This window comes from Colletotrichum godetiae, assembly GCF_030913485.1.
Source record: "Colletotrichum godetiae strain CBS 193.32 chromosome Unknown BDP55scaffold_8, whole genome shotgun sequence".
NCBI lineage: Eukaryota > Fungi > Ascomycota > Sordariomycetes > Glomerellales > Glomerellaceae > Colletotrichum > Colletotrichum godetiae.
Genome location: NW_026851256.1, coordinates 329,033 through 356,663, shown reverse-complemented (window position 1 = coordinate 356,663; position 27,631 = coordinate 329,033). Strand labels below are relative to the sequence as shown.

The 27,631-nt window shown below is 55.1% G+C and overlaps 12 protein-coding genes across 12 annotated transcripts; 9 read left to right on the top strand and 3 right to left on the bottom strand.

Moving 5' to 3' along the window:
- Nucleotides 1-59: 59 nt before the first annotated feature.
- BDP55DRAFT_408037 (uncharacterized protein) lies at nucleotides 60-3,718 on the top strand. The gene is made up of 3 exons (XM_060567347.1): nucleotides 60-444; nucleotides 508-1,056; nucleotides 1,111-3,718. The coding sequence occupies exons 1-3, from the start codon at nucleotides 385-387 to the stop codon at nucleotides 3,487-3,489; spliced, it is 2,988 nt and encodes a 995-aa protein (XP_060433098.1). The 5' UTR covers nucleotides 60-384; the 3' UTR covers nucleotides 3,490-3,718.
- Nucleotides 3,719-4,214: 496 nt separating this feature from the next.
- On the bottom strand, nucleotides 4,215-6,081 carry BDP55DRAFT_604420 (alcohol acetyltransferase). Its single transcript, XM_060571088.1, has 2 exons — nucleotides 5,862-6,081; nucleotides 4,215-5,772 (listed from the first exon to the last, which is right to left on the bottom strand). The coding sequence occupies exons 1-2, from the start codon at nucleotides 5,900-5,902 to the stop codon at nucleotides 4,281-4,283; spliced, it is 1,533 nt and encodes a 510-aa protein (XP_060433097.1). The 5' UTR covers nucleotides 5,903-6,081; the 3' UTR covers nucleotides 4,215-4,280.
- Nucleotides 6,082-6,673: 592 nt separating this feature from the next.
- Nucleotides 6,674-12,365, top strand: BDP55DRAFT_712529 (uncharacterized protein). The gene is made up of 2 exons (XM_060578209.1): nucleotides 6,674-11,182; nucleotides 11,564-12,365. The coding sequence occupies exons 1-2, from the start codon at nucleotides 6,969-6,971 to the stop codon at nucleotides 12,291-12,293; spliced, it is 4,944 nt and encodes a 1,647-aa protein (XP_060433096.1). The 5' UTR covers nucleotides 6,674-6,968; the 3' UTR covers nucleotides 12,294-12,365.
- Nucleotides 12,366-12,819: 454 nt separating this feature from the next.
- On the top strand, nucleotides 12,820-13,951 carry BDP55DRAFT_712528 (uncharacterized protein). Its single transcript, XM_060578208.1, has one exon. The coding sequence runs from the start codon at nucleotides 13,122-13,124 to the stop codon at nucleotides 13,494-13,496; it is 375 nt and encodes a 124-aa protein (XP_060433095.1). The 5' UTR covers nucleotides 12,820-13,121; the 3' UTR covers nucleotides 13,497-13,951.
- On the top strand, nucleotides 13,936-15,660 carry BDP55DRAFT_653093 (oxidoreductase family protein). Its single transcript, XM_060574159.1, has 2 exons — nucleotides 13,936-14,786; nucleotides 14,846-15,660. Exons 1-2 carry the CDS (start codon nucleotides 14,192-14,194, stop codon nucleotides 15,388-15,390), a joined length of 1,140 nt encoding a protein of 379 aa, XP_060433094.1. The 5' UTR covers nucleotides 13,936-14,191; the 3' UTR covers nucleotides 15,391-15,660.
- A 112-nt stretch (nucleotides 15,661-15,772) lies between these two features.
- Nucleotides 15,773-16,294, top strand: BDP55DRAFT_507301 (uncharacterized protein; the record flags this gene model as incomplete). The annotated part of the gene is made up of 1 exon (XM_060567678.1): nucleotides 15,773-16,294. A coding segment is annotated over one exon (522 nt), but the record flags the coding sequence as incomplete, so codon positions are not given.
- Nucleotides 16,295-16,865: 571 nt separating this feature from the next.
- On the bottom strand, nucleotides 16,866-18,573 carry BDP55DRAFT_546175 (Tim44-like domain-containing protein; the record flags this gene model as incomplete). The annotated part of the gene is made up of 2 exons (XM_060568632.1): nucleotides 16,866-17,541; nucleotides 17,606-18,573. 2 exons carry the CDS (start codon nucleotides 18,571-18,573, stop codon nucleotides 16,866-16,868), a joined length of 1,644 nt encoding a protein of 547 aa, XP_060433092.1.
- A 303-nt stretch (nucleotides 18,574-18,876) lies between these two features.
- BDP55DRAFT_653088 (uncharacterized protein) lies at nucleotides 18,877-19,823 on the top strand. Its single transcript, XM_060574158.1, has one exon. The coding sequence runs from the start codon at nucleotides 19,003-19,005 to the stop codon at nucleotides 19,726-19,728; it is 726 nt and encodes a 241-aa protein (XP_060433091.1). The 5' UTR covers nucleotides 18,877-19,002; the 3' UTR covers nucleotides 19,729-19,823.
- Nucleotides 19,824-19,972: 149 nt separating this feature from the next.
- BDP55DRAFT_628718 (PPPDE putative peptidase domain-containing protein) lies at nucleotides 19,973-20,818 on the bottom strand (the record flags this gene model as incomplete). The annotated part of the gene is made up of 2 exons (XM_060571935.1): nucleotides 19,973-20,629; nucleotides 20,714-20,818. 2 exons carry the CDS (start codon nucleotides 20,816-20,818, stop codon nucleotides 19,973-19,975), a joined length of 762 nt encoding a protein of 253 aa, XP_060433090.1.
- Nucleotides 20,819-21,731: 913 nt separating this feature from the next.
- Nucleotides 21,732-23,629, top strand: BDP55DRAFT_653085 (P-loop containing nucleoside triphosphate hydrolase protein). Its single transcript, XM_060574157.1, has 3 exons — nucleotides 21,732-22,130; nucleotides 22,216-22,773; nucleotides 22,975-23,629. The coding sequence occupies exons 1-3, from the start codon at nucleotides 22,056-22,058 to the stop codon at nucleotides 23,524-23,526; spliced, it is 1,185 nt and encodes a 394-aa protein (XP_060433089.1). The 5' UTR covers nucleotides 21,732-22,055; the 3' UTR covers nucleotides 23,527-23,629.
- Nucleotides 23,630-23,787: 158 nt separating this feature from the next.
- On the top strand, nucleotides 23,788-25,724 carry BDP55DRAFT_653082 (uncharacterized protein). The gene is made up of 4 exons (XM_060574156.1): nucleotides 23,788-23,959; nucleotides 24,139-24,184; nucleotides 24,238-25,261; nucleotides 25,370-25,724. The coding sequence occupies exons 1-4, from the start codon at nucleotides 23,905-23,907 to the stop codon at nucleotides 25,559-25,561; spliced, it is 1,317 nt and encodes a 438-aa protein (XP_060433088.1). The 5' UTR covers nucleotides 23,788-23,904; the 3' UTR covers nucleotides 25,562-25,724.
- On the top strand, nucleotides 25,702-27,474 carry BDP55DRAFT_653078 (uncharacterized protein). The gene has a single exon (XM_060574155.1). The coding sequence runs from the start codon at nucleotides 26,159-26,161 to the stop codon at nucleotides 27,284-27,286; it is 1,128 nt and encodes a 375-aa protein (XP_060433087.1). The 5' UTR covers nucleotides 25,702-26,158; the 3' UTR covers nucleotides 27,287-27,474.
- The last annotated feature ends 157 nt before the right edge of the window (nucleotides 27,475-27,631 follow it).

The window sequence follows — 27,631 nt, the reverse complement described above, 5'->3', positions numbered from 1 at the left end:
CAGCTGCTCCTTTCGACGATCCCTTCTCTCCTTCCCGACTCTCGCTGCGGCAACTCGCGTCATTCACCTAATATTCGACCTCTTGGCCACCTCCCCCGAGGTCTTTGTGCGCCCGGTAACATTACACGAAGGGCCAATTCGAAACCAATTATTTGCGACAAACAACCATCAGAAGCTCCCCTTGGATAAGCTCCTGTGTCATCGCCGCACTAAATCGAAATCACCCAACCGACTAGCCGACCGAGCTTCTTCATCAACCGCCAATTTTTGAAGACCCGGTGCAAAAACAACATCACCACCAAGTCTCTCGCTGCCCTCTTCCTTGCCGAGATCACCTAGAGACGCGACTCGCCCCCCTCGCCCCAAGGGGCCTCAACCTTCAAGATGAGCACCGACGCCGGAAAAGAGCTGTTGGACCTGCTGAAAAACCCTTTCAGTTCTCAGGTACGTGGACCCCGTATCATTTGAGCTACAAACAGTTCGTGCTGGATGCTAACTGCCATATAGCTCGCCAAGAACTCAGTTTGGGCTGCTTTGGGCACCTCACTCGGTGTCACTGTCGGTATCGCCGTCACCTTCTCGTTTCTTCGACCGTATAACCAGTCCGTTTATGCGCCCAAGTTGAAGCATGCCGACGAAAAACATGCTCCGCCGCCCATCGGCAAGAAGATTTGGTCCTGGATCCCGCCGCTATGGAACACCACCGAGGATGAGCTGGTGCATCACGTCGGCATGGACGCCACCGTCTTCCTCCGCTTCGTTCGCATGTGTCTCTACATCTTCGCCACCATCTCCGTGTTTGGTCTCGGAATCCTGATCCCCACCTACTTGAGCACTGCAGAGAGCAGTTCGACCACAGACAGAACCTGGATCGATTTGATTACTCCCATTGCAGTATGGGGTAATGCGTACTGGGCACAGGTCGCAGTTGCCTACATCATCACATTTGTTGTTATGGGCTTCTTGTGGTGGAACTACCGCAAGGTCTTGCGGCTCCGACGCAAGTATTTTGAGAGCGAAGAGTACCAAAACAGTCTGCACGCCCGGACCCTCATGGTAAGACTTGATTTTCGGATGACGTACTACCGTGATCCAAGCTGACCCTAGCAGATGTACGATATTCCCAAAGCCAAATGCTCCGACGAAGGCATCGCGACCATCATCGACGAAGTTGTGCCGGCCTCCTCTTTCTCTCGCACCGCCATTGCCCGTAACGTTAGGGAACTCCCCAAGCTGATCGAGCAGCATGACCACACCGTTCGCAAGCTGGAGGAAGTGTTGGCAAAGTACATGAAGAAGCCCGATCAGCTGCCGGCTGCCAGACCGATGTGCAAGCCCTCCAAGAAGGACCCATCCTTCGCGACGTATCCCAAGGGACAGAAAGTGGACGCTATCGAGTACCTGACACAGCGCATCAAGGAGCTTGAACTCATGATCAAGGAGATTCGACAGAGTGTTGACAAGCGGAGCACCATGCCCTATGGCTTTGCCAGTTACGCAGACATTGCTGAGGCGCACAACATTGCATACGCCAGCCGCAAGAAACATCCGCAAGGCGCAACAATCACCATGGCCCCGCGCCCCAACGATATTCTTTGGGATAACCTGGTTCTGACGCCCTCGGTTCGCCGCATGAAGCGTATCGTGAATAACCTCTGGATCGCGTTGCTCACCATTGTCTGGATCGCCCCGAACGCCATGATCGCCATCTTCCTGATCGACCTCAACAACCTAGGCAAGGTCTGGCCGGCTTTCCAGACGGAACTTCAGACCAACCCCGAATGGTGGTCCATTGTCCAGGGTATCGCATCTCCTGGTTTGATGTCGCTGGTCTACCTCGTCCTGCCCATGATCTTCCGTCGGCTCTCGATGAAGGCCGGAGACCAGACCAAGACGGGTCGTGAGAGGCACGTTCTGGCCAAGTTGTATGCCTTCTTCGTCTTCAACAACTTGATTGTTTTCTCGCTCTTCAGTACCGTGTGGTCGCTGGTGTCGGCAATCGTGAGCGAAACGAGCGAAAAGAGCGTCGACGCCTGGCAGGCTATCATTGATCAGAACCTTGCAACCACCATCTTCACGGCGCTTTGCTCAGTCAGTCCCTTCTGGGTCACTTGGCTCCTCCAGCGCAACCTCGGTGCCGCCATCGATCTCGCCCAGCTTTGGAAACTCATCTACAGCTTCTTCGTGCGAAAGTTCTCGAGCCCGACACCCAGAGAGCTCATTGAGCTTACGGCACCGCCCACCTTTGAGTATGCCTCTTACTACAACTACTTCCTTTACTACGCGACAGTTGCTCTGGGTTTCTCTGGAATCCAGCCCTTGGTTCTTCCTGCTGCCGCGTTGTACTATGGAATCGACTACTGGCTCAAGAAGTACCTCTTGCTCTACATCTTTGTCACCAAGACCGAATCCGGAGGCATGTTCTGGCGCGTGCTCTTCAATCGCATGCTCTTTGCCGTCTTCCTTTCGAACTGCGTCTTCTTCCTCAGCTCATGGGCGCGTGCCGACTGGGCCTACCACAGCCAGGCCTTCGCCATCATTCCGCTGCCCATTTGCTTGATCATTTTCAAGGTTGTCTGCTCCCGACTGTATGACGACAAGATCCACTACCTCTCGACAACGAACGTTGCCAAGCACCCCGAGGCGGGAGTCATGAAGGAAACTCGCCTTCGCAGTGAGCGCTTGGCTTCGCGTTTCGGCCACCCGGCCTTGTACAAGCCTCTTATCACCCCAATGGTGCACCAGAAGGCGCAGCCTTACTTGCACGTCGTGTACAAGGGTCGCCTTTCCGATGGAAGAGATGTCAATACCGGTGACATGATGAGTGTTTCTGGCTACTCGGACGTGTACGCGATGGGTTCCATGAAGGCTGGCAAGCCGGGCAAATCAGAGGCTGTTCCTGGCTTCGAGTTCGTCTCCGAGTCCAACCTGGATTTCGAATTCTACAAGAACCGTGCAGAATTCGCTGAGGAGCATGGCCAAGGCGACATCTTTGGGCGCGATCCCGACATCATGCGTCCCGGCACTCCTGGATCAATGTCCGATTTCGGCTCTCGTCCCGGAACGCCCACGGGCGCTGCTCTGCAGGGTGGTATGACGGGCCAGCGCCGCGATATCTCTGGTCAGTCTGGATTCGGTTCTAGGCCTACTCCGCCTGCCGGGTACATGTCACCGACTGGAAGCGGCCGTCAGTCCCCTACCATGGGACCGCCCCAAGCTGGTTTCGCTCAACAATCGACCATGGGCGAGCGGTCCCGTAGCCCCCTATACACCATCAACAGTAACGGCAGCGACACGGCGCTCGTGAGAAATGCCGCGGGTATGCCGATGAGCGTACCCACGGGGGGGCCGAGTGTTGGAGCTCTAGGTGGCGGACCGAGGGGGTATAGTGGACTCCCTCAGGCCGATGCTGAGACGCCTGACCCGGACCCGACCCAATACGACTACTTCCGTGGATCGGCAAGGCGGCGCCAAAACGATCAGTGGTAGTTGACTGAGAGAGTGTTATGATTGGTTTTTAAATTTCTTTTTTGTGTTGTGAGCGATGATAGAGCGGAGGGTTGCCTCGCGGTCCGGGATCTGGTCTCCATGTGATGGCATTGCATTCTCGGCGTTGATTTGTGTGAGAGAGAGGGGAGGGGTTTACACGAGTGTCCGAAGAGCGACTTTCCCCGTGGGATGGACTGCGGGTTGTGAGGAACAGGGTCTGGGTCATCTTGACTGACCCTGTTTCAACTTGATTTCCTTATTCATCAAAATGGTAATGATCAAAGAGATGAGAACATAGACTGAAGACTTGCGTGGGGACGTTACATAATGGTGCTGCTCCCCCTCGACAAATATCCCCCCCTGGCGCGATGCTGGTGGGAAACAGATTATAGATTTAATGAGTAACCCTTCCGCACTTTCTTGTTCAGGACTGTTTACTCTCATCGATTTGGACGTGGTCACTCGTGGCTTTTTGACAGTGTTTGCGGTGTTGGGATATCTGTTGTCGGTGTGGATTTAGGTGATCTTATCGTAGATTCCGTCCATCGGGGACGGATTTTCGGGGGTAACGCAAGCAGATGTGGCTCACCTTGGAGCTCAGCTGAACCTGTGCCAATAGGAGCAATATTTCGAAGTTGTCTCATCTGCCACGGAAAGCATATCCTCATTATATACTGGTTAACCTTACCTCCCCGAAAAAAATATCTTTTAATTATCATTACTTTGATATCTCTGTAGAAGAATACCGCATCTGTACGTCGTACCCTCATCAATTTCACCCGTCACCCCCCTTACAAACTCTCGCCATTGGCAAGCTTCCGCGCCCACACTTCGAGATCAACAACCAGCACCTCCACGACCTCCGTCTCGGTAATAGCCTCGTTCCAGGTCACCGTAATCGTCGTCTCTCCGCCCGCGATGCCGGCTACGTTGACGCAGAAGGCTTGGGCGACTGTGCCTGCGGATTGGGAGAATACGGCGCGGGTAAGTTTCCAGCCCGCTTCACCCTTGCCGTCCTCGCCCTCGCTGGTGCTGTTGCCGTTGATGGCGCCCAGGTTACTCACCTCCCAACTATTCCCTCTCGCCTTCCCATCCTTCTTCCTGAAGAAATCGTGAAAATCGCCGACGTACCGCAGCATAGCTGTGATGTCGTCGTGGGGTAAGCTCGCCAGCCTCGTTTGGAGGTCCTTTTTAACGGAGGATGCGACGGCCCAGATTGCGCTTTCGAGGGTTGAGCTCGTGGAGGAGGGAGAGGAAGAAGAAGACTCGCGGAGTGCGGTGGTGAGGGTCGTGGAGATGGGGTGATTCGTTGACGTGACGAGGACGGACATTTTGTTGTCAATGTCGAGGGTTTTGTCGCGGACGAAGCGGCGCATGCTGATGGCGGTGGAGGGTTCAAAGGAGGGCGCGGAGGAAGGGGGGATGTGGTGCGCGAGGGAGGCTGTGACCAGCGCGTGGAGGAGGGGCGTTAGAGTTTGATTCTGGGCGCGGGAGGCGGAGAGGAGGCCGCTGACTGTTGAGGGTGGGAGGGTGATGATGCGGATGTTTGTGTGGAAGGGCGTGGCGAGGTTGATGGGTTTGCCTGTCCAGGGAGGGGATTCTGGTGTTGGCTTGAGCCAGGCTGGGCCGAAGGCGGACCATAGTTCGCGGAGGAAGTAGGGCCAGGAGATGTGGCTGTTGACGAGGTGTTCCTGTGGGAGGGGGAGGGTTGGTGGGGTTGAGAGGCTGAGGATGTTGTTTTGGAGATTTGGTGTGGTGGTGAGGGGGTTTGTGAGGGCGTGGAGGAGACGTTTGTGGAAGATGGAGCCGCTTGTGCCGTCGCTTATTGCGTGGTGGAAGGTGTAGATTACTTCGAGATGTGTTAGGTGGTCTTGGGAGGTTTGGAGTGGGATGATGGAGACTTTCCAGGGTGGACGTTGGGTTATCTCTGGCCAGAGCTGGTCGTGTTGGTGGGAGAGGTGTTTGCAGAGGACTGCGTCCGGTGCCGGTCCACCGGCGCTGGAGTCGGTGCCGAAGCCGGGGCCGGGGTGGGACGGACCGAACCACTGAATATGGTTTGACAAGTTGATTTGTGGCACGCGCACGAACGAGGCTGTTTGTTTGTCTTCGTCGGCGATGCCGACCTGCATGAAGGGTTGCTCTGCAATGACCTGTGCCACGGCATGTTGGAGAATTGGTTTGACTTGGTCGAGGGTTATGATGCCTGGTGGGAGTGCGTAGCGGCCGGTGACGGCGACGCATCGGTAGAGGCCGAGGGAGTGCCTGGCTGTTGAGTACTTTTCCCTGTGACGAGGTAGTTAGTAATGGTTCCTCGTAGTTAGGTTAGGTCCGAGCGAGGTGTCGGAATGGTAGTTTGGTGGGAGGCATCGTACATGTTGCCGCATGACCGGATAACTTCTGCCTGAGTACTCATGGCTCCAAGTTGTTTCTGGAGTGGATCTTGGGTATGGAACTCAAGATTGGGGGTTTCCGTTATTGGTGGTCAACAGCTTCTAAGCTGGTATGTCATGAAATGTGAGTCGTGTGTCGTGACTGCGAATAATGAGTCGTGACTCTATGAGAACGTTGCTTATGTCGACTGCTCGGATGAGCTGGAGCCTGGAGATGATGCACTTGGATTGGAGTTCCTCCACTTTGTTGCGTCGAGCTCCTGGTCCCTGCAGGTGTTCCTGAACGCCCAGGGGTACCCATCCTGAAGGGGAATAGCTCTCCGAGTTGCCCGTTGATTGAAATGGGCCATTATACAGGGGTTCGACATGACGAGTCGTAACGTACAATCTTCGCTTAGGATATGAGCGTTGAATGAGCTGTGGAGGTCTACACTACATAGTACGGATACTGAACACGGTACTACAAAGACAGCCAGGCATGTCAAACATGTGAACAAAGGTCGTTTGTTTTCTGGGGAACAAGACCCAGAAACGTGGTTACGGATACCGTTAAACGTCTTTGAGAGCCGCTTACCTTACGGCGCACCGTTTCTGAGACGGGATCGGCCATCAGGGTCCAGACCGGCGCACAATCCTGGAGCTTGGACCATTTTGAACCGGGAGCTCCCGATTAGTCATTTCCTATCTGTTTTTCCGCTCCGAGATTAGGAGGGGCAGTGTGGGGGGTTGATCCAAATGGGAAAGAGCGGCAGGGATACCCCCGGTCAATTTCCCTGGGAAGACGCGGTTCACTACTTGCTCATTCTCCGACCCAAAATATTGTCTTTCCCCTTTGCGCGACCACCTTTCCCCTGACGACAATGCGAATAAACACGGCTAGGTTGACCATCTTGGCCTCGTAGCTTTTCAAAGCTTGTGTCGCCTCTTCTACTACTGCGTTCTCGTACTGTTATGACGCGACTAATCGCCAAATCGCATCGCAAGAAAATGCAGCTGCGCGCAGCTTGACAAACTACTATCCACTACCACCACCACCATCACCACTGTCGCCACCACTAAGTACGAACGTGGCCACAACCACAAGTCGCCATGGAATACAATCGATCACCCTCATTCGGCCTCGGAGCACGAGCGAACCGTCGCGCTTCTACTCAATTGACTATCGACGAAGAAGGCCGGAAACCACTCTTCTCCAAACCCTCCCGAGAGAGCCTTGAGCCCCAGAATCCCTCCCAAGCGGCAGCGGGAAGCACCAGATTTGGATACTCGCCAACGAACGCCCAAGCCAGTGCGACCGGCCGACCGCCCTCTCGTGCCGCGATCCCCCGACCTTCGAGCTCCCTATCGCAGACGCCGTCCCTCAACTCGAACCACTCTATCGAGATCGTCTCTCCCGGCTCCCGCATTCCCCGACCCAAGTCCACGATCGGCGTTTTCGCCAAAGGCTCCGGCTTCTCTGTTGCCGAGGCCTGGAAGCTGGCGGACGAGAACCGTGTACAGACTCTCGAAAAGACGCGGCGAGCTACTCCCGCAGCCATCGACGCATCACCAAGCCCTGCCCCGCGCCCTTATACCAACCGACAAGTTTCCGACGAGTCAAAATCACGGCGATCTCTAGGAAAAGATGCGGTCGACTACAGCCGCCCCAGACCCCTTTCAAGAATGTCGAGCGACTCGTTGCGCGACAGCTACGTCGGACGATACGGCGGTAGTCCAGGCTCGAACAGCCTCTCTAGCTCTGGAAGCTTCGACCGTCGATTGAGTCAATATGAGCGCGAGATGGCAGAGTCGCCGAGCGCGTCTCGGGATCAGGATCACTTCTTTGGTAAGACCAGAGTGGGACCAAAGATTGCAGAGACAGGACACACCCTAGCGAGGAGGACAAGCAACAGCAGCCTCAACGGGTCTTCGAGTGTGAACCGGCGAGCCAGTAACAGCAGCTTGAATGGAAGCTCGGGCTTGAGTAGGAGGACAAGCTACGGCAGTTTGAGCGCCAGTCCGCGTCCTGGGGCATTCGCCAAGAGCCATGTTCCTGAAGGACACATAAAGGAGCTTCTGGAGCAGGATGAGAAGGGTATCAAGCGATCCGCCAGGCCGAAACCAGAGGACGACATTGCAGCCGACACACCGTTGCCTTCTGTAGAGCGTCTCCCGCAGGAACCCACTCCGCCAACATCTCGTCCGGCTTCGGCGAACCCGGAATACCGATCTCCAGACAAGAGTTACGCGTGGCAGCTCGACGCAGATTTCACGGCGGGAGACTTGCAGATTTCAGACAGTCCACGGATAAGAACCGGTGGCGCTGGTTTTGGCGAAGCCTCCGATCGACGATCCTCTTACGGCAGCGCTTACGCTGAAGAGCAGCTCTTGGGAATCAACGGGAATCTCAGGCGGGAGTCATCGCTAGGACCTTCTCCTCGGGCTGGGCGCTCAAATACTAGGATCGACGAGATTCGCCAGCGGGAAGAGAAAGCCAAGGAGGAGCTTGCCGAGTCGCGGAAGGCCCTCCCAAGAGCTAGGAATAATACAAGGCTGGAGGAGATTCGCGAGAGAGAGGCCGAGGCTGAGGAGCAACTAGCCAAGCAACCCAGGCGCTCTTATTACCCGACACCCGATGATCTGCCAGACCGAGAAGAAGTTGAAACACAAGTCCCGCCAAAGAACACTAAACTCGACGAGATACGAGCCCGAGAAGCCGAGTCACTGTCTAAGAAGGCCGTGGCTACTAGCCGATTGGAGGAGATTAGGGAACAGAACTCAATGACGAGATCCGTGTCGCCGGAAGCTCGGCGCAGCGGGGACCTTGCGAGAGAGTCGACGCCTATTCGAGAGGCAGGTGGAGAGTCGCAGTGGCCAACAGAAGATGGCGAGCATATTGCCAATACGCCTGTCACAATCTATCGTAACTCACCGGTCCGGGAGGGAAACAAGTCGCTATCTGAGTCGCCTGCGAGCCGAAACGAGCGGGCGAGTCCCAAGCCTGCGAGGCCATTAGGTGCGCATGCGCGGACGGATTCGAGGGACATATTGCAGCGGCTCGCCAGAGCTGCAAGTAGCAGCCCTGCCCCTGAGACCCATGCCCAACCCGCAACTACAGATGAGAAAAAGAGGCCTAGCATAGAAGACCTCGAGAAGGAAAGGCTAGAGAAGGAGACACGCGAGAGAGAGAGACTGGAGAAGGAGAGGTTCGACAGGGACAGGCTTGAGAAGGAGAGGTTGGAGAGAGAGAAGATTGCGAGGGACAGGCTCGAGAAGGAGCAACTCGCGAAGGAAAGACTCGAAAGGGAGAAGCTCGAGAAGGAAAGACCCGAAAGGGAGAAGCTCGAGAAGGAGAGGCTCGAGAAGGTGAGGCTCGAGAAGGAGAGGCTCGAGAAGGAGAGGCTCGACAAGGAGAGGCTCGACAAAGAGAGGCTCGACAAGGAGAGGCTCGAGAAGGAAAGGCTCGAAAAAGAGAGGCTTGAGGAGGAAAAGCGTGAGACGCTGAAGCTTGAGATGGAAAGGCTCGAGAAAGAAACTTCCAAGGAGTCTTCTTTGCAGAGGACTGAGATACAGCGGCGCAGAAGCGAGACTACACGGTCTGCCCACGAAGTCGAGCCCAAGGCCAGTCCACCACGGAATCGCAGAGGAACCATCAAAGTATCCGAGCCAGGTTCCACTAAGACGAGAGGGACGGATGACTCCAAGCCCAGTTCCACAGATGAGCTAAAAGCGCCGGAAGCAGGGAGGCCAAAGTCTCGCGTGGACTCCGCTGCAAGGCGCCGGGAACGTCGTCAGAAATCCACCGATTCGGCCAAGGACAACCGTAAGAGCGTGGCCTTGTCGGATGGTGATCCTACCGACCGCATCGAACAAGAGATGAACCTTTTTGCGCCTGCGGACAACCAGTCTGAGCGTGGATCGAGAGCACCTTCTGCGGAGCCTACCACCGAGGATGAGGATAAGGACCTGTTCGCGGGCGAGACTCCTCGGCCCAAGAAAGTCGACCCGCTGTCTCTTCCTACACCTAGAGTGACCGGGGCTTACGTCGAGACACCTGCGACGCTCAAGGTTGAACGGATCGATGAGAACACTCTGCCCCCATTGACGAGGCCTGACCCGTTGTCGAACGCGACTTTCGATAGACCGCACAGCAGAAGAGGATCACGGCCGTCGTCAAGGGCAGGCATATTCTTCAAGGCCAGTGGATCGGGCTCTGAAACAAGCGATCAGAAGGAGACAGCTGGAACGAGTACGACATCTAGCTTGCGACGCCGCAATAGATCAACCTCCCGGCCGCGCAAGCCTCTGACCAACTCAGTCAAGCCGCCAACAGTCAAGGACGATATTATGGAACTTCAACGCATTCATCAGATTGAAGACTCCACACTGGACGATTTCGAGGAACTGTTTAACATGCAGAAGCTTCAGGACGACCCATCGATAGATATCGAGTCGATGCTCGATGATATTGCGGTTAAGAAAGAGGAAGTCGCAGCCAAGCCGAACATTACCAAAAGTCAGCGAAACCACGAGCTGGAGCAGTACGACAGGATGAGCAAGACATTGAAAGACGGGCTTTTCAACATTCGTACCGCCAAGCAAGGCATTGAGCGCTTGGAAGGGCAGGTTTCTCATGCCGAGGGCAAACATGACGATGCCACTATACCTGAGAAAGTGTCTGAGAAGCAGCCGCTGGCTAAGGGGTCGCATCTCCGCCATAACCTGGATCATGCCCGCGATTGCCCAGATTGCGTTGGCCAGACTCCCATCAAGGAAGTCTCGTATCTCCATCTTCCTGTACCGAGCCTCTATCATCGCAACCCCTTCCGCCTTACATTCCTTGGGCTAGTACTCCTCATGGTCTCACTCTGGTATGCTGCCGAGTCTGCCATGTGTGAGGCTTACTGTCGACCAACTACATGTTCTTCGACACCTTGCGTCTGGTCACCGACGGATCCCACTTGGGGTGTCGCTATCCCAGTAAAGCTCGACGAGTGGGCCACAGGTGGTTTGGGCCGCCAACTCACTAATCAGTATTCCGAGGAGGCGTCAGATCTTTGGGCAGATGCGTTGGATTTCGTGACAGGTACCGATATCACGACCATCGATATCAACACACTCGACTTTTACGACAAGCGGCAACTGCGCCGTCGTCTCCGCAAGAAGGGACTTGCGAAGCGGCCAGTCGTCGAGTCAGCTAGCGACAAGGCCAAGTGGGATGCATGGCACGCCACGCGTGTGGCCAGCGAGAGGGCACAGGACGCGAGGGAAATGGGGTATGATATTGGTGACGTGGATGAGAGCCTTGGAGACGATGAAATATTGTGAGAGGAGGTAATTCTTCCTGGTCAATTGTACATTACTACTAGTCTTTACATGCCACGTTTGCTGCCGGATGACAGCACGCTGGATAAGACGCCTTGGGGCACAGAACTCCTTTGGTAATTAAGATATTTGCAAGTCAATATGGTAACTTTGCAAGACCTTGATCTGTGATGACCCTTGCGTGAGGATGGATCGACCGAGTCAAAGCACGGTAATCCGGGCCGGTCGCGGTCTCCGCCGGTTTCCGGGGGTTCAACCGTGATGGCCCGGGCGGAAAGACGACTTCTTGCGACTTGCATACGGCTACGGCGAACCACAAGCATCACAAGTACTTGCCTTCACCATTCATCGGATCTCAAAATGGACGGATCCAACATCAGTTCACAACTCAAAGACAGCTTGGCAGAAAAACCCTGGTTCGGCTTCGACCTCGACGACACCCTCCACGAATTTCGCCGCGCCTCCTCCGCCGCCACGGCCAAAACCCTCGAGGTCATCTCCCAACGACACGGGACTTCCCTCAATGACCTGGAGGAGGTGTACGCCCACGTCCTACGCGATAAAACAGTGTCCGCGTTTTCCGATGGCAAGACGTCGTTTGAGTATCGACGGGAACGCTTCGCCTCGGTCCTGGACCGCTTCGGTTTGCCGAGCGACGATGCAGCGTTTCTGGATTCGTTGTTGGATGTGTATGAGCGGACTTTGAACGAGTCTCTTCAGTTGAAAGATGGCGCGGAGAGTTTACTCAAGAAGTTGAAGGTCAAGGGCAAGAAAGTTGCTGTGATTACGGAGGGTCCGCAGGATGCGCAGGAGAGGACTGTCAAGGAGTTGGGGATTGGGGGGGATATTGATTTCTTGGCGACGACGAATTTCTTTGGGGTTGCGAAGACGGAGGGGTTGTTTGGGGCGGTTTTGAGATATCTTGGGATTGGGGCGGGAGATATGGTGTTTGTTGGGGATAGTGTGGTAAGGGATATGGAGCCTGCTTTGAGGGAAGGGATTTTGAGCGTGCATTTTGATGAGGGGGGAGTTACCGCTTGGGAAGGGGGGATGTTGAAGGTTGGGAGGTTGAGGGATCTTGAGGACTTTTTTGGAGATGGGGATTCGTGAGGTGGTGGATGTCTTCTTCATGGTTAGAGAGTCGAGGTAAAGGAAGAAAGTATACTTATTCTCACTCGGACTGAGAGTAGTCTCAAATCGCATAAATCGTCGATTGCCGCGGGAAGACTTAACATCTCGGCATTGGTATGAAGCGTTCATGAAACGTCTGTATGTCGAGGCAGACTGAAGACATCACGAAGCTTACATGGCCGCCAAGAACCCCTTCAAGTCTTGATAGATGGCTGTAGCGACATCCTACCAAGCGGCGGTGCTTAACTTGAGGGACACAAACGTCCAAATCGAACAAAGTACCTTGGCAATTCGAAGCGAATTAGTTAGTTCATCCACGCACGAAAGGGGGGTTTAAGACAACATCACAGCTCATCCGTCGCCTTCGACGTCATTCGTAAGCGCTACCAATCGTCAATCGCAAAGATCGTCAACGAACCAACCCCGGATCTTCGCCGCTCCCCTGGTCACGATGGCCGTTATTCCCGTTGTTTTGAGGAATCAGCCCTGCTGCGCCGTACGGCTTGTCGAGACTGGGGTGCCAAGTCGATGCCAGGCAGCCGTTTAAAGATGGGCTGATATTGGTCTACGCCAGAGATCTCATCTATCTTAAATACGACGTTTCCTAGATGAACAGCGCCCTTCCTTCAACTCGTTGAGATTAAATTTAGTAGCGACACCACGATATTTCTGCGAGACTCTCCTTCTCCACGAAACCTTACGAATAGCAGGGATAAAAATAAACAAGCAAATCATCGAGCAGACAACTCCAGCCCGCCATCGTCACCAACAACCTCCTAAGCTCTAAAACAAACAAACCTGCCCATAATGTCCAACGCAACGTGCCTCAACCGCAGCAGCCTTCCAGAGCTCTCCACCCTCCCAATCCCGCAAAACATCACATTCGTCGCGACGCCGGGCCGCAACGCCTCGGACGCGCCCATGGTGGCCTGCTGCGCGCCGAACCCCGTCCAGCTCGCCGACGGCTGCTACGAGTGGTGCGAGCTTCCGGGGACCTACGACGCGAAGAAGAATGCGCTGGCTATGTTTGGGGGGTGTCTTTCGGCCAATGGGAGGAATTACTCGACGGATGCGAATATTCTGGGGTTGCATGTTGCTAACGGCGCCGCGAGGCCGGGTGTGACGACGGTGGGACTTGGGATGTTTGTTTTGGTGGCTTCGATGTTTGCGGGTTTGACTTGATTGTGTATTGTGATATGGTTTCTTGTTAGCGATATTTCATCAGGATTTGATCAGCATGGTATTGGGAGCCGGGGCGTTATGTTGAAGGGGAAGAGTGCTGCTGGTGTTGTTGGGTGTCAGTTATAGTATTGCCGATCTCATCGCAGTCAACTCATGGGATACATGAGCTTGAGTGACCGGTGTCAACTATGAGAGACTGATCAACGTACCCTAACACACGTCGTATTGTATGTCTACTTTTGTACAGAGATTGAGTAGAAAACGTTTAGCATGATCTACCCGAGAGTCATTTGATGCACGAGACATGCAGAAACGTTGCAGAGAAAGCCTCCTCCTTGACATGATTTCATGTCCCGACTGCCTCAGTTTGTGACAAATCATAGACTGCGGTTTCTCTCCACGGCGACCACAAAAGCGTGCTTGGTGTAGATCACAATCGGTTTCATTGAGAATTCGATATCAAAGCGAAGGGGTTGTTGATTACCAAGGTGGCTGCAACCCCTCTTCCAACCGACTTACACTGCAATGCGCCAGCTTACAAATCGGCCATCACATCATCTTCAGTCTTACGCACCTCGACTAAGATACATAACATGGCTTCACTATTAAACCCACAGCCCAAACCTTCTCACTGCTCAATCGAATAGTTCCCCTTCAAACCATACTCACCTAACAACATCAAGCAAGCTTTCACAATGGCACCCATCAAAATCGGCATCATCGGCCTCTCCTCAACCGCAACAACGGCATGGGCATCAAACGCCCACCTCCCCTACCTCCTCTCCGCGCGCGGCCGCTCAAAATACATAGTTACAGCCCTCTGCAACTCGAGTATCGAAGCCGCCCAGCGCGCAGTGAAAACCTATAACCTCCCCTCCTCCACAAAGGCATACGGCAGCCCCGCCGACCTCGCCGCGGACCCGGACGTGGACCTCGTCGTCGTCTCGACGCACGTGGATCAGCACTTTGACACGGCTCTGTCTAGCGTCGAGGCGGGAAAGAGCGTCTATGTCGAGTGGCCTCTCGCGCAGGACGCGAAGCGCGCGGGCGAGCTGGCGGATGCGGCGAAGAGGAGCGGGGCGAGGACGGTGATTGGGGTCCAGGGACGGTTTGCCCCGTCACTGTTGAAGGTCAAGGAGATTCTGGAGGAGGGGAGGATCGGGAAGGTGTTGAGTAGTGAGGTGAGGGCGGCGGGTGGTTCGTTGGATCGGAATGTGTTGCCGGCAGGGTTGAAATACTTCACTCAGCGTGAGATTGGGGGGAATGTGATTACCATCGGCTTCGGTCACCGTGAGTATCATCAGCATGAATCCGAAAGAGAATAACTCCTTGTTAACATGAGCTGCCAGTGTTCGACCAGGTCCAGCACGCCCTCGGCGAAGCAACATTCCAGCACTCCCACACCCAAATCCAACGCCCCGACGTCAATATCCGCGACCCATCAACCCAGCAGATAATTGAGACGGTCTCAAGCAACGTCCCAGACCTCCTCGTCGCAACGGCAACCCTGCCCGTCTCAGACCTCGTCTCCGCCCAAGGCGCCACGCTCCTCGCGCGATTCCGACGTGGCCAGCCCTTCCCCGGCGAGCCGCAGCTCTCTTGGACTATCAACGGCGAAAAGGGTGAGATCCGGCTGACGTCGCAGAAGAGCGTGGCACTACAGGCCTTTGCGGACGTTGACGGGGTCAAGATTGAGTTTCATGACTTTGAGAGCGGCGAGGTTGAGAGTGTGCCGTGGGCGTGGGATGAGGAGTGGCAGGCGGAGTTGCCTGTGCCGGCGAGATGTGTCGGGGCGGTGTATGAGGCTTTTGCGGAGGACGGTGGGTTGCCTGATTTTGAGGATGCTGTGAGGAGGCATGAGCAGGTTGATGGGATTCTTTACAAGTCTGGGTGAGTAAGATGGCGTACATGACTGCATGGCTTCACTGTCTTGTCCAGGAACAAGGAACCAAGTGAGGCGTCGAGTTGAGCATCACGAGGAATACGATTTACTCTCCATCATTGCGGGCAGCACTCAAAAATAATAAGTTGTGCTTTTTGAGATGTCAATTGTTTAAACTCACTTCGTGCCATGGCGTTCACGCTCACGCTCGGTTGAGTCATCCGGCGGCGGCACTAACACGCAGCTAGGCAGACAGCTGCCTTCAAAGACAGCCTCACTTCAACATCAACCAACACATATAAACCATGCAACCCTACCATTCTCTACGAAGAGCATTCAAACTTCAAGGAATCCGTTTTAAATCCACATCCATTCAAACATGGACACGTCACCAATCTACTTTTGGCGAGAAACAGGGCAAGAAGGCTACCTCTCCCAATGGTGGACCTCCAACCCCTTCACCCAGTCCCCCTCCCCCTCCTCATCCTCATCTTCTTCTTCCTCCCCGACGCCCATAACATTCAAAACAGCAGAGCACTACATGATGCACGCCAAAGCCCTCCTCTTCACCGACCCCTCCGTCGCCCTATCCGTCCTCAAAGCAGGCCACCCGCGCAAAGTCAAAGCTCTTGGCCGCAAAGTGCACAACTTCAACGACGCTGTCTGGAACGAGAATAGGGAACGCATCGTGCGCGAGGGGAATCTGCTGAAGTTCCGCTCTGCGCCGGGGTTACGGAGACAGTTGCTGGCGACGGGGGAGAGGGAGCTGGTAGAGGCGAGTCCAAGGGATCGGATTTGGGGGATTGGGTTTGCGCCGGAGAAGGCGGCGGATGTGCATCGGGACAGGTGGGGGTTGAATCTTTTGGGTAAGATTTTGATGGAGGTTAGGGGGGTGTTGAGGGATGAAGAAGAGGTGGAAGGGGAGAAGAGGGTGAGGAAGAGGGAGGTTGCTGAGGGCAAAGCGAAAAGGAGGAGGAGTCTGGAGGAGAGTGAAGTCGTAGACGAAGGGACTGTGAAGAAGTCGAGACGGGGCGAGGAAGAGGTAGGAGAAGATGGCGAATGACACGGCGAAAGAGATGACTTAAAGGAAACAATGATGGGGTGAGGACATGTTCAGTTCTCGTTGGTATTACATCGCGAAGTATGGGTAATCGCCTCGTCTACATGAAAGACATTTTTTCTTCTACACGTACACATACAGCCTTCAAGAGCGGTGTTGGTTTTGTTTTTCCTCCCCCTCGGCCACACATCCCATTGTGGCAAGATTGATCGCCAGTCCCATATGCCACCCCCGGTTTCTATTTTGTACAAGTAGTAAAACACTTTTTTGTCGGCTGAAGATTTTTGTTTGCGAGAAGAAGGTTGCTTTTTTGTAGGTTGTTGTTCATCATCCAAACATCTTCGTCGCTCTGAGAAGTATACTCCCCTTGAAAGTAGGAAGTGGGGTTTATAATAGTATTGCTCGTGTTGGTGGTGGCGGTGGTGGTTTAGTAGTAGTCCTTTCCGCTCTTCTGCATCTCAATGAGACGCCATCCTCTCGTCTCCGGGTTGCTGACGTCCTCTGGTACACGGGTAATACCAATGGCGTATGTCACCAGCTGCACCTTATCCTCCATGCCGGCCGCGAGCTCGCCAGACTTTGCGTTGCGGTAGACGTGCACCTCCTGTGTCCTGCAGGTGATGACGAAGACGGGGATTTCACCAGGGTCCAGCATACGTGCGCGGACAATGTCGACGTGGCGGATATCGAGGATCTTGCCGTCCGACTTGAGGCCGGCGGTGAGGTACTGCTTCGTCAGGGCCTCGTACACGGAGTACTGCGCCTCGGAGAGCCAGAGCTTGAGCGTCTCAATGTCGCCCTTGACGTAGGCGTCGAGGACCTCGGGCAGGATATATTCGCGGAGCTCCTTCAAGAAGGGCTCGGTGCGGAAGCTGGGGTCCATTGAGCGGAATTTCTTGATGACCTGGGCCGTCTCGTTCTCGGCGAACCAGCCTCCAATCTTGTCTGTAACGAGTCGCGCAGTCTCGATGAGGGGGTTTTCGGATTCGCGGTAGACCTTGCCGGCGCTGAAGAAGCCCTGGGCGAACTTGTTCGAGTCCTTGAACTCGTTCCACGCCTCCTTCCAGGCGGCGTCCTTGTGGAGCGTGACGTTGGTGCCGGCGCTTTCATCACAGTCAGCCAAAGAGTCGCAAACCCTGCAGGCGATACGCTTCCTCCAAAACTTACTTGGGGTCTTCCTCCATTATCTCCGGCGTACCATTCTTGGCAGCCTCGGCCTCGCGCTTCTTCCTACGTTCCTCCTTCTCAACCCAGCCTCCGTAGCGCGAGCTGCTGCCGTCATCGATGACATCCTTGACGTTCTTGTACGCTTCAGTTTCGCGGATGGGCTTGGTCGCCTTGTCGAGTGCGTCTCCCGTCACGTTGGCGACCTTGCGGACTCCCTTCATGGCGGTGGTATCCCAGGTCCAGGCGGCGCCCTTTCCAATGGCTCCAGCGGTAGTCTTGACGGCGGACGTCGCAGCAGAAGAAATGGCGCCAGAGGACTTCTCGTAGGCCTCGCGGGCCTTGCGGACTCGTTCACTTTCGGTAAAGTCTTGGATCTCACCAGAGAGTGCCTTTGTCGACTCGTTCCACTCCTTGGACTTGCCAAACTCGGTCGTGAGCGTCTCTCTGAAGACCTCCCATGGCGTCTTGTCACCGTGGGGCGGAGGAGGCGGCAGGTCCTCCTTCTTCTCCTTTTGCTTCTCCTCGCCCTCCTTGCCCTCCTCTCCCTCGGCCTTCTCGCCCTCCTTCTTCTCGGATGACTCCTCCTTGGCCTCAGACTCGGCGTCCTTGGTCTTGGTTTCCTCGGTGGGCTTCGCGGTATCCTCGGCGGGCTTTGAACCATCCTCGGGTGCCTTGGGCTTCTCAGTCTGCTGCTGCTGGAGCTGTCTGGCCGTCAGGTGGAAAGAGCGCGATTGCATCGAGCTCGAGATGCTGCGGACATCTTCAGGGAGGAACTGTGATCGCAAAGAAGCGGGTCGTGCAAAGGTGTGTCGTGATGAGGCCAGCAGCGCAGCGTTGCCACTGATGTCTGTGGAAAGTAACCGATTGAAGGCGGGTGTCCTGCTGTGGTTTTGGACCGTCGCCCGCGCGGAAGCTCTCAGGAGCGCATGCTGAGGATTTCTCCTCGCCGATTGCACGAGAGAGTTCATACTGTGTATGTCTGTATGTGTAATCCAAGCCAACCGCCTCTCGACGATAACGCAAAAGAGGGTATAAGGGGAAAGAGGGAGGAGAGGGGCGGAAAGGGGATGGCGGATGACGATTGGGGGCGAGTAAAGTTGCAAAGAAATTTTGGCTCGCGACAGGTTCCGACGGGGGTTTCCAGAAGCTCTGGCTCTGCTGGGCGAGCGATCTCGGTTGACAGCGGAGCGCGGAAAAAACTCTGGGCCCCTGTTCAACCGAAGACAACCCGGCGCCGTGCTGCATCTAGGAACCAATCAGACAGCGGCAATGTCTCCAAACGTTGAACGGGAGCTTTGCCAAATTTCTGAAATCTTCACTACGGCTGGCCATCATCGTCACGACAGGCCACCTTCTCTCTTCATTGCGATAGGAAGAAGCCTGACACAACTCTCGCGATGAGCTCCGCACCGACGACTCGTCTCTTGGCGAGATCTCTCTTCCAGAATGTCGCCCGCCCATCCCCGATAACACGATGCTCCCCTGCATTCCTCCGACCCTTCTCCCAGACCCCGACTCAGCGCGCCGACGATGCGAAGAAAGGAGGCCAGGAGCTCCTCGCTGCCATGTACGGCTCCCGCTCCACAACCTCAACACCCGCCTCGACGACGCCGGCAACCGGCTCGCCCAGCCACAACCAGACAATGCTTCTCCAATCCTTGAACAAGGCTGCCGGCAAGAAGTCGCCAGAAGACGGTCTCGCCTCAAGCGGCTCAGGTCTCGACGACCTCGTCCCCGAACAGGAGGACCTCTTGGAGCCATACCACATGCACATCTACTCCCATAAGCACAACACGCACGTGACGGTCACAAAGCCTGACCGCGGCGCCATCATCTCCCTGTCGACCGGCAACATCGGCTTCAAGAAGTCCAAGAGGAAAGGATATGATGCCGCTTACCAATTGACGGCATACGTTCTCGAGAGATTAAACTACGCTGGATGGCACAAGAAGATCAACAAGCTCGAGATCGTGCTCAGAGGATTCGGTGTCGGACGTGACGCGGCAGTCAAGGTTCTCATGGCTCCCGAGGGTAAGCTCTGGAGAAGCAAGGTCATTCGGGTGGCGGATTCGACGAGATTGAAGTTTGGTGGAACGAGGAGCAAGAACCCGAGACGTGTTTAGAGAGGAGGTACGGCGTCTGGGGTTCGTGGGGGGAAGAGCAACACACAATGCCTGTACACTACCTGTACAACTGTATCATATCACAAGAGCAAAAGTTCCTTGCATTCTGATGGTTCAGATCGAAATGCAGATGTCCAACCCCGCTGGTATCAAGTGCTAAACGCCCACTAAACCCAAACGCCAGCCAGACCTTGTAACGCCAAACATGCCGCAAAGTTGGAGAGGGCTGCCTCAACGGCGCTTTCTACTTTCGATCCGGAGCCCTCTCGGCGGCAGGTAGATCGCGCCCTGCCGTATCCCTTACGGCCTTCTTGCCCTTGCCATTGCCGCCGCGGCGTCGCTCCTCCTCGCTATCCCAGTCGGTGTCCTCGGCTTGACCCTTTGAATTCTCGGTGAGGAATCTCGGTGGCGATTGCTTCAGCATCCTAGAGCCTTCGTGAGCACGATCGTCCTCCTCCTCATCTTCCAGTAGTGCGCCGTCGGCGGTATCGTACTCGGGTGGGTCGATCCAGTCCCTAGGGACAACGCAGGGTAAGGCGACGCCGATGCTTGCCGCACGGTTCAGCCAGCCGGGCCCGGGACGGCCGGTAAGCTTTCTGCAAAGATAGGAAGTGAAGTGGTTGCAATTCTTGGTCAAGAGGTTGTAGGATGTGCCGAGGAAGTCTTTCGAGGCCTCTTCCAAAATCGTGTCGATTTCGGCCTGGGTCGCAAAGGTGAAGCCGTGAAGGATCTCGGACTTGAAAGTGCCGCCGGGGGGCTCTGTCTTTGGCTTTGTCCAGTAGACTCCCGTCACACCTCGTCGCTCGTGTCCGCCATAGGCATACTCTCTGCCATTGATCACGACACCCGAGTGCAGTAGTGAAGCGCCAAATGTCCAAAGAACAGAGGATAGGCGACCTGGCTGCAAGTCACTCTGTTAGCTGGGCTGAGCTGGGCTGGCGGTGACGGAACCAAGCTCTCGGTTCGGTGGGTCCAAGCAACTTACAGGAAGCAGATCATAGACATGGATTGTGACTTCGGTTTTGGATAATGACAATGTCGACCTATGCGATGCTGTTGACTGCCTGGGATTGCTCGATCGTGGAGGCATTTTCTTCCAATTTGTCGGGTGAGGTGTTTGGGTAGGCTGCGGTGCTGCTGCCTTCTATTTGGCGTATTCCAGGTTAGGTACGTCGTGAAAGCAGCCGCGAGTCGGTGGGACTGGGAGGGGCGGTAGTTGTTGGAGAAGATGAGACGAGGCACGAAACGGAGAGAGGGCCAGTCTGGGGAATAAATGGAATGCGCTTTAGGAAATATCAGGATCCCTAGGACCAAAAGATATGGAGGATGTTTCAGTGAATGAAGGGCGTAAAGGCAATGAATTAAGCTGGCTGCAGAAAGACAAAAACGTTTGATGGGACTCGTCACTCGCGACGAGAAGGAGACGGGAACAAATGCAAATGCACCCGGCAAAGAACCTCAAGGCAGGTCTCGTAGCTTCCTTGGGCTTGGCTCGGGCGGTGCTCGGCGCAGAGAGAAAGCGGGCGTCAGCAGAAAGGCAAAGAGGATGCCGATGTGGTGCCCAGGTGCCTTGGTGCTTGGGTGCTTGGGTGCCCAGGTCCAGTAGGCTGCATTAAACGACCTCAAGGAACTTGGAGGTTGCTGTTTGAGGTGAGCTTCAAGGTACATGTTCCTTCAGACTTGAGCCATAGAAATCGGGTGGTGTTCTGCGGAATTCACAAGTACTCTTCACTGCAAGCGGGTTGCGCCAATTGCGACCCAATGAGGTGCAAGGAATGGGGTCAGAGGTGGCTCCCAGCCCCGCGCTTTCCTCGAGCTTCCTGGGCACCTTCCTTCGAGCTTCCCAGCTTGGATCGTTCCTGCCCTGCTTCACTGTTACGTGGTGCTGTCAGCGCCTTCCAGATTCGACCTTCCCTCCCGGCAGAACAGAAACGCCGTCGCGCCGCACCACCCCCTTCAGGTACCCGGGCCCCGTTTTTGGTGGGGCACATTAAAATTCATCTAACCAGGCCGGCCACAACACCTATGTCGCGAAAGCTTTTTCTTCTCGATCAAACAATCTTCGAGGCTTCTCTTCCTCTTTCTACTCTCTTCTCTCTCTACCGCTCTGCTCTCTGAGTCGTCGGGCAAATCCGCGTGATTGAGGGCTGGTCACACAGCCAAGAGTCGCCAAAACGACGTCCTTCATCCTCCTCCCTTCTTCCTTCACTTCTCAATCTCCCTCTTTGCTACCCCGCGCAGCTAGCTCTGCCTTTCGCCAAGCTCAAGTGCTTCACTGCACTTTACTCTACACCACCACACGTCACTACGCAAAATCAAGACGCACAATGCCTCCCAAGAAGCAAGTCGTCGAGGAGAAGATCCTCCTGGGCAGGCCCGGTAACAACCTGAAGAGTGGAATTGTGGGTGCTGCGCCTTAAGCCTTCGCCTTCGCCTTGGCCTTAGAACCTGTGCGGGATCAGGCTGACCCCCCTCTCTTCTCTTCAGGTTGGCCTTGCAAACGTTGGAAAGTCCACCCTCTTCCAGGCCATTACCAAGTGCAACCTGGGAAACCCCGCCAACTTCCCCTACGCCACTATCGACCCCGAGGAGGCACGTGTCATCGTCCCCGATGAGCGCTATGATTGGCTTTGCGAAAAGTACAACCCCAAGTCGCGCGTGCCTGCCAACCTTACGGTCTACGATATCGCTGGTCTGACGAGAGGTGCCTCCACTGGTGCCGGTCTCGGTAACGCCTTCTTGTCGCACATCCGCGCCGTCGATGCCATCTTCCAGGTTGTCCGTTGCTTCGACGATGCCGAGATTATCCACGTCGAGGGTGACGTCAACCCGACCCGTGATCTCGACATCATCAGCGACGAGCTGCGGTTGAAGGATATCGAGTTCACCGAGAAGGCCCTCGAGAACCAGAAGAAGAAGACTCGTTCTGGTGGCAAGGGCCTCGAGCACAAGAAGGCCATGGAGGAGCAGGCCACCATTGAGAAGATTCTTCAGCACTTGAAGGATGGCAAGGAAGTCCGCAAGGGTACCTGGGGCCCCAAGGAGGTAAGAACGGCAACCGCATTTCTTTTCTCTTCACACACCCCTCGTCATATGATGACAAAGGATCTAAGATCCGAACCATAAACCCAGCTCTTCGAATGCTACGGCATACTGAGACAAAAAACCCATTCTGATTTGACACAATTCCCTCATACACTTTATCGCAAAACTATGAGAGAGAACCGTTTCTGACAAAAACAACAGATTGAGGTCATCAACCCCTTGTTCCTCCTTACCGCCAAGCCCGTCGTGTACTTGGTCAATCTCTCGGAGAAGGACTTCATTCGCAAGAAGAACAAGTACCTTCCCAAGGTTGCCGAGTGGGTCAAGGAGAACGCCCAAGGCGACCCCATCATCCCCATCTCCGTCTCTTTCGAGGAGCGCTTGACCCGCTACGAGACTGAGGCCGAGTCCAAGGAGGAGCAGAAGAACGTTGGTGCCGAGTCCTCTCTGCCCAAGATCGTTCTTCAGATGCGCAAGGTCCTCAACCTTGGCAGCTTCTTCACCACCGGCACGGACGAAGTCCGCCAGTGGACTCTTCGCAACGGCACCAAGGCGCCCCAGGCTGCCGGTGTCATTCACACTGACTTTGAAAAGACCTTCATTCAAGTCCTCGTCTACAACTTCACCACGCTTAAGGAACTCGGCACTGAAGCCGAGGTCAAGGCCAAGGGCAAGGTTATGACCAAGGGCAAGGACTACGTTGTGGAAGATGGAGACATCTTGCTCATCAAGGCTGGTGCTGCCAAGAGTTAGAGAACGAATATCTGATGGAAACTTGAGATATTGGGAATGGTCAAAAGCTCTGCCTTCTTCGGTTTAGATATCACTGCCGGCTAATAGAAGTCCTTTGCCACCATAACTGCTACGCTACGAAATGTGTGAGATCTCACCGTTTAACGCTTTGCGTGAACAGAAATTCCATGCATATGATTGACATGTTGAAAGCTAGAGGTGCTTGTCTTTTGGGTGCCTGTGCCTCTTAATCGCATAAGTGGGGGGTTCCCCGGCCCAGCTTCTCAGCGATCGCAGCACAGACCAACTAGCTTCGATACCTGCTGGGCTTCATCCAGGTCCAGCGTCCTGTTTGTTCATTTAAACAACACCTTTGAGATCCCCTCAAGCTTCAATACGATGAGCCAACCTCCAATAAATCGCGGACATGGACGAAACATATCAGTGACGAGACGTAAGTCCTCCTCATTACGCTTTTGCTGTGTTAGGACTGCTGCTCTCCCAGAGCCCTTTTCCCCTCTGAGTGTCATCTCAAAGCCTAGGTCCTCCCAGAAGCTATGGCCCGAAGCTCACGAGACTGAAGATGAAGATGAGAGAAACGTCACCAAATCTTTACTGACCTTTCTCGTACAGCGGTTCGTCCACGGTCCTCGACTAAGGGTCCGCTCGACCTGGACGAGTAAGTTTCACTTCATATCTTGACACATCGGTCTTCTCTAACAGACTCCCAAGCACGCCTCTGAATGACCCGTTGTCGCCAAAAGCCGCCGCCACAGAGGGCAAGCCGCAGCAACGCCCGATATCAGGACAACGCTCGCCAGCGCTGCCTCACTCCCCCGCAGCACCGCCCGTGAAGACGACCGTCACCAAGGACTTTGGCTTTCTCCTCCGGCCCGAGATCTACCACACCGTCCAACCGGTCAACGTCCCGGTCGCGTTTAGGAACTCATCTAAGCAGCCGGCCGCCGATGCTCCGCTCGAAGACCTGCTGGCAAAGGGCCATTTCCGCACCGCCGCCATCGCCGCGGTTCAGGAGCTGACGGCCACAGGCGGCCCTGCCCGGCCTAGGGTCGAACCGTCGGATCACCAGAGGATCTTCAGCTTGCTGTACACGAGGCTGGCGTGTCTCACGCTCATCGACGCGACGGCGGTGGCGGCACAGGAGGTAAGAGCGCTAGAAGATTTGAATGCGGGCGTCTACATTGACGAGACTACGGGCGAGCACCTCGTCCCTTGGGAGCTGCGCGTGCTCAACGTGCGGCTACAGGCCCTCGGGTTCAGCGACCCACGCAGATCCGTCATGAGTTACCACGACCTGGCAAGGGAGGCGCGCGAGCAGATTAGCAAGGCGACGGCGCGGCACGACAACTCGGCAAGGGAGCTCTGGAAGGCGCGGCTGCAGGATCTGGGTGTTGCTGTCGCGGGTGCGCTGATCGAGATGGATGACCCTGCTGGCGCGGCGCATCACTTGGCTACGCTCAAGGACCGCGGGGACGGTAAGATGGCGCTTTCGAGGGCTCTGATGTGGCTTCACTTGGGGGATGCGGACGCGGCGCGGCGCTGCGTCGTGCGAGGCGAGAATGCTGGGGAGGATGGGAAGCATGCTGAGGAGGTTGTGGGCGCGCTTTGTCAGATGGCTGATGGGGAGTACGAGGCGGCACTTGCATCATGGAGAGGGCTGAGGGAGGAAGTCGCGGACGAGATGGTCGGCGTCAACATGGCGGTGTGTCTTCTTTACACTGGCAAGTTGACAGAGGTGAGTATTTTCTCGAGTTCCCTCGTTCTCGTGTTGTTACTTGTGGTCCCATGGGTACCTCCATGACAACTCAAGCATGACAAAGACGCTGACACTTAGGCACATCAGGCACGAGCCATTTTTGAGGACATGGTCGGATCCGGGTACTCATCGCACACCCTCCTCTTCAACCTCAGCACAACCTACGAGCTATGCACGGAGCGGAATCGGAACCTCAAGGTGAGGCTGGTTGATAAGGTGGCCGATTTGGAGGAGACTCCAAAGGGCTGGGAAAAGAACAACGCCGACTTCAAGCTATAAATCAAAAAATAAAGAGAAGGTCATGATGATCATATGAAATCCTATGGAGCCAAGGATGGGATGTCATGTATTACTGTGCAGACAATGCAGAGTGCCTTCATTCCCGTCCGTGTGGTCCGAAAACGGACTACCCAATCAGAGCCAATATTACCCCTGTCGCCAATGATCAAGTCCCGCACTGGCTGCATGCACAGTCTGGGTCCGGACTTGCTTACAACGCTTACCAAGATGCTTACCTACGAGACTTGCATGCTTTTGCAGACTGACAAACCGAACAGTAAACACCAGACGAAGTAGTCGGCGCTCAGAGCCAAGACATTTGAGGCGGGGATGAAGCGAATACGGTCCTTTTGTGCTCAGATGGTAAGGTGAGGAGGCTAGGTGATGAAAAAGGCTTGTCTTCCCGCGGTTCCCGGTTCATGGCGGTGAGTTTGGAGATTGGAACTTGTAATGTTCCTTATCACAGACATCGTCGGCCGGTGGGAGTCTAAAGAGCTGTGACACGCCTCTCTCATGGGCCAACTGCGAAGCAAACGAGAAGATAGATCGACTTGACTCGCCCGCCAGAAGCACATCTTGATTCGATTTAAAAACATCATGGAATCAGACACTTTCCAAGAGCAAACTCTTCACCTCCTCGAGAGAATCGCACAGTCTCAAACGGCCTTGGAAGCGCGCCTCGCCGCAATGGAGACGATACTCACCCACCGCGACACGCATACGCAACCCCAACACCCAGCCTTTCCGCAATTCCGCCAGCTGCCTCCCGAACTACGACACCGAGTCTGGTCCCTCGTCGCCATCCCTTCACGTGTCCTCCGTCTAGACGCACGAAACAGGAAGAAGACGAAGACGAGCAAGTCACCATCGTCACCACCGCCATTACTCCCACCCACCACCGCCGGAGCATGTCGTGAGTCGCGGGCCGTGGCGACGAAGTACGGTGCGCTAGCGAGGCTTACCTACGAGGGGAACACAAAGGGCGAGGGGGCCAGGACGCGGTGTTATTGGTTTGATGGGTCCCGCGATGTATTGGAGATAGACGGCTGGATTGACGTCGAAGGTGACTCGCCGCGGGGCATCAGGGATCTGGTACAGAGGGCGCGGCATGTTCTCGTGGGTCGCGCTGAGGCGGAGTGGTATGCCCGTCTTTTCGAACAAGCGACGCTGGTGAAGCGTGTGAGTTTGAAGTTTGATTTTGTGGGTGTGCGGTGTAGCACGCATGGTCGGGACGCAGTGAGACGTATGTTTGGCGGCGGTGGTGATGGCGAAGCTGAGCGTACGATCGTTGTCACGGATCTGGAAGATGCAGATGAGATTGCGAGGGTGAAGAGCGTGCTGGGCTCTGGGTGGCGGAATCCGGTGTTTTTGGAGTTTGATCTCGAGCTTTGGGCGAGGAGTGGAACGGACAGGATGGGTAGGGCTGTGAGGGATGAGAAGTGGATGAGGAGGTTGAATGGGACTTGGATGAGCGAGGTTGCGAGGGGGTGGGTTATGGCTCGGGCTGCTGCGATATCTATGATGGTGATGGGCGATGGCGAGGTAGAGGCGGAAGGCGGTCGAGAGGGCGATGGAGGGAGCTCAGAGGCGAGAATGCGCGTGGCGAGAGCGGTGACTTTGGATGCTGAAGATGAGTTTACGAAGGAGGCGCTTCTGGGTATGCCAGAGGTCAGGTTTGTTAGGGCTTTTCATCTTGATGAAGACTATGGTGTCTGTCATTCATAGCAAAGCGGCCTCCGTCATCTTTAACTTCTTATAGATGCCAAGACCTCGCAGCTACTAGCTTTACGTCGACTTCAGCCAAACAGAAATCAACTTTAGTCTTCATGTCATACAACTGATGGCTAGTTGAAACAGAAACCATTTTCCTAAGATGTAATTAAAATACTGTCCGATATACACAAAATGAACCCTGCTTGTCTAAGTGTTGCTCGACAGAGGCATTAACCCATCAATAGCTAGGTGGCGTCGGTACATATATACGCACTTCAATAGTGGGGTTATAAATAATCTAACAATCCGATTCTATTTCCCTTATATCCGCTTCAAAAGAATCTCGAAATAGAGCAA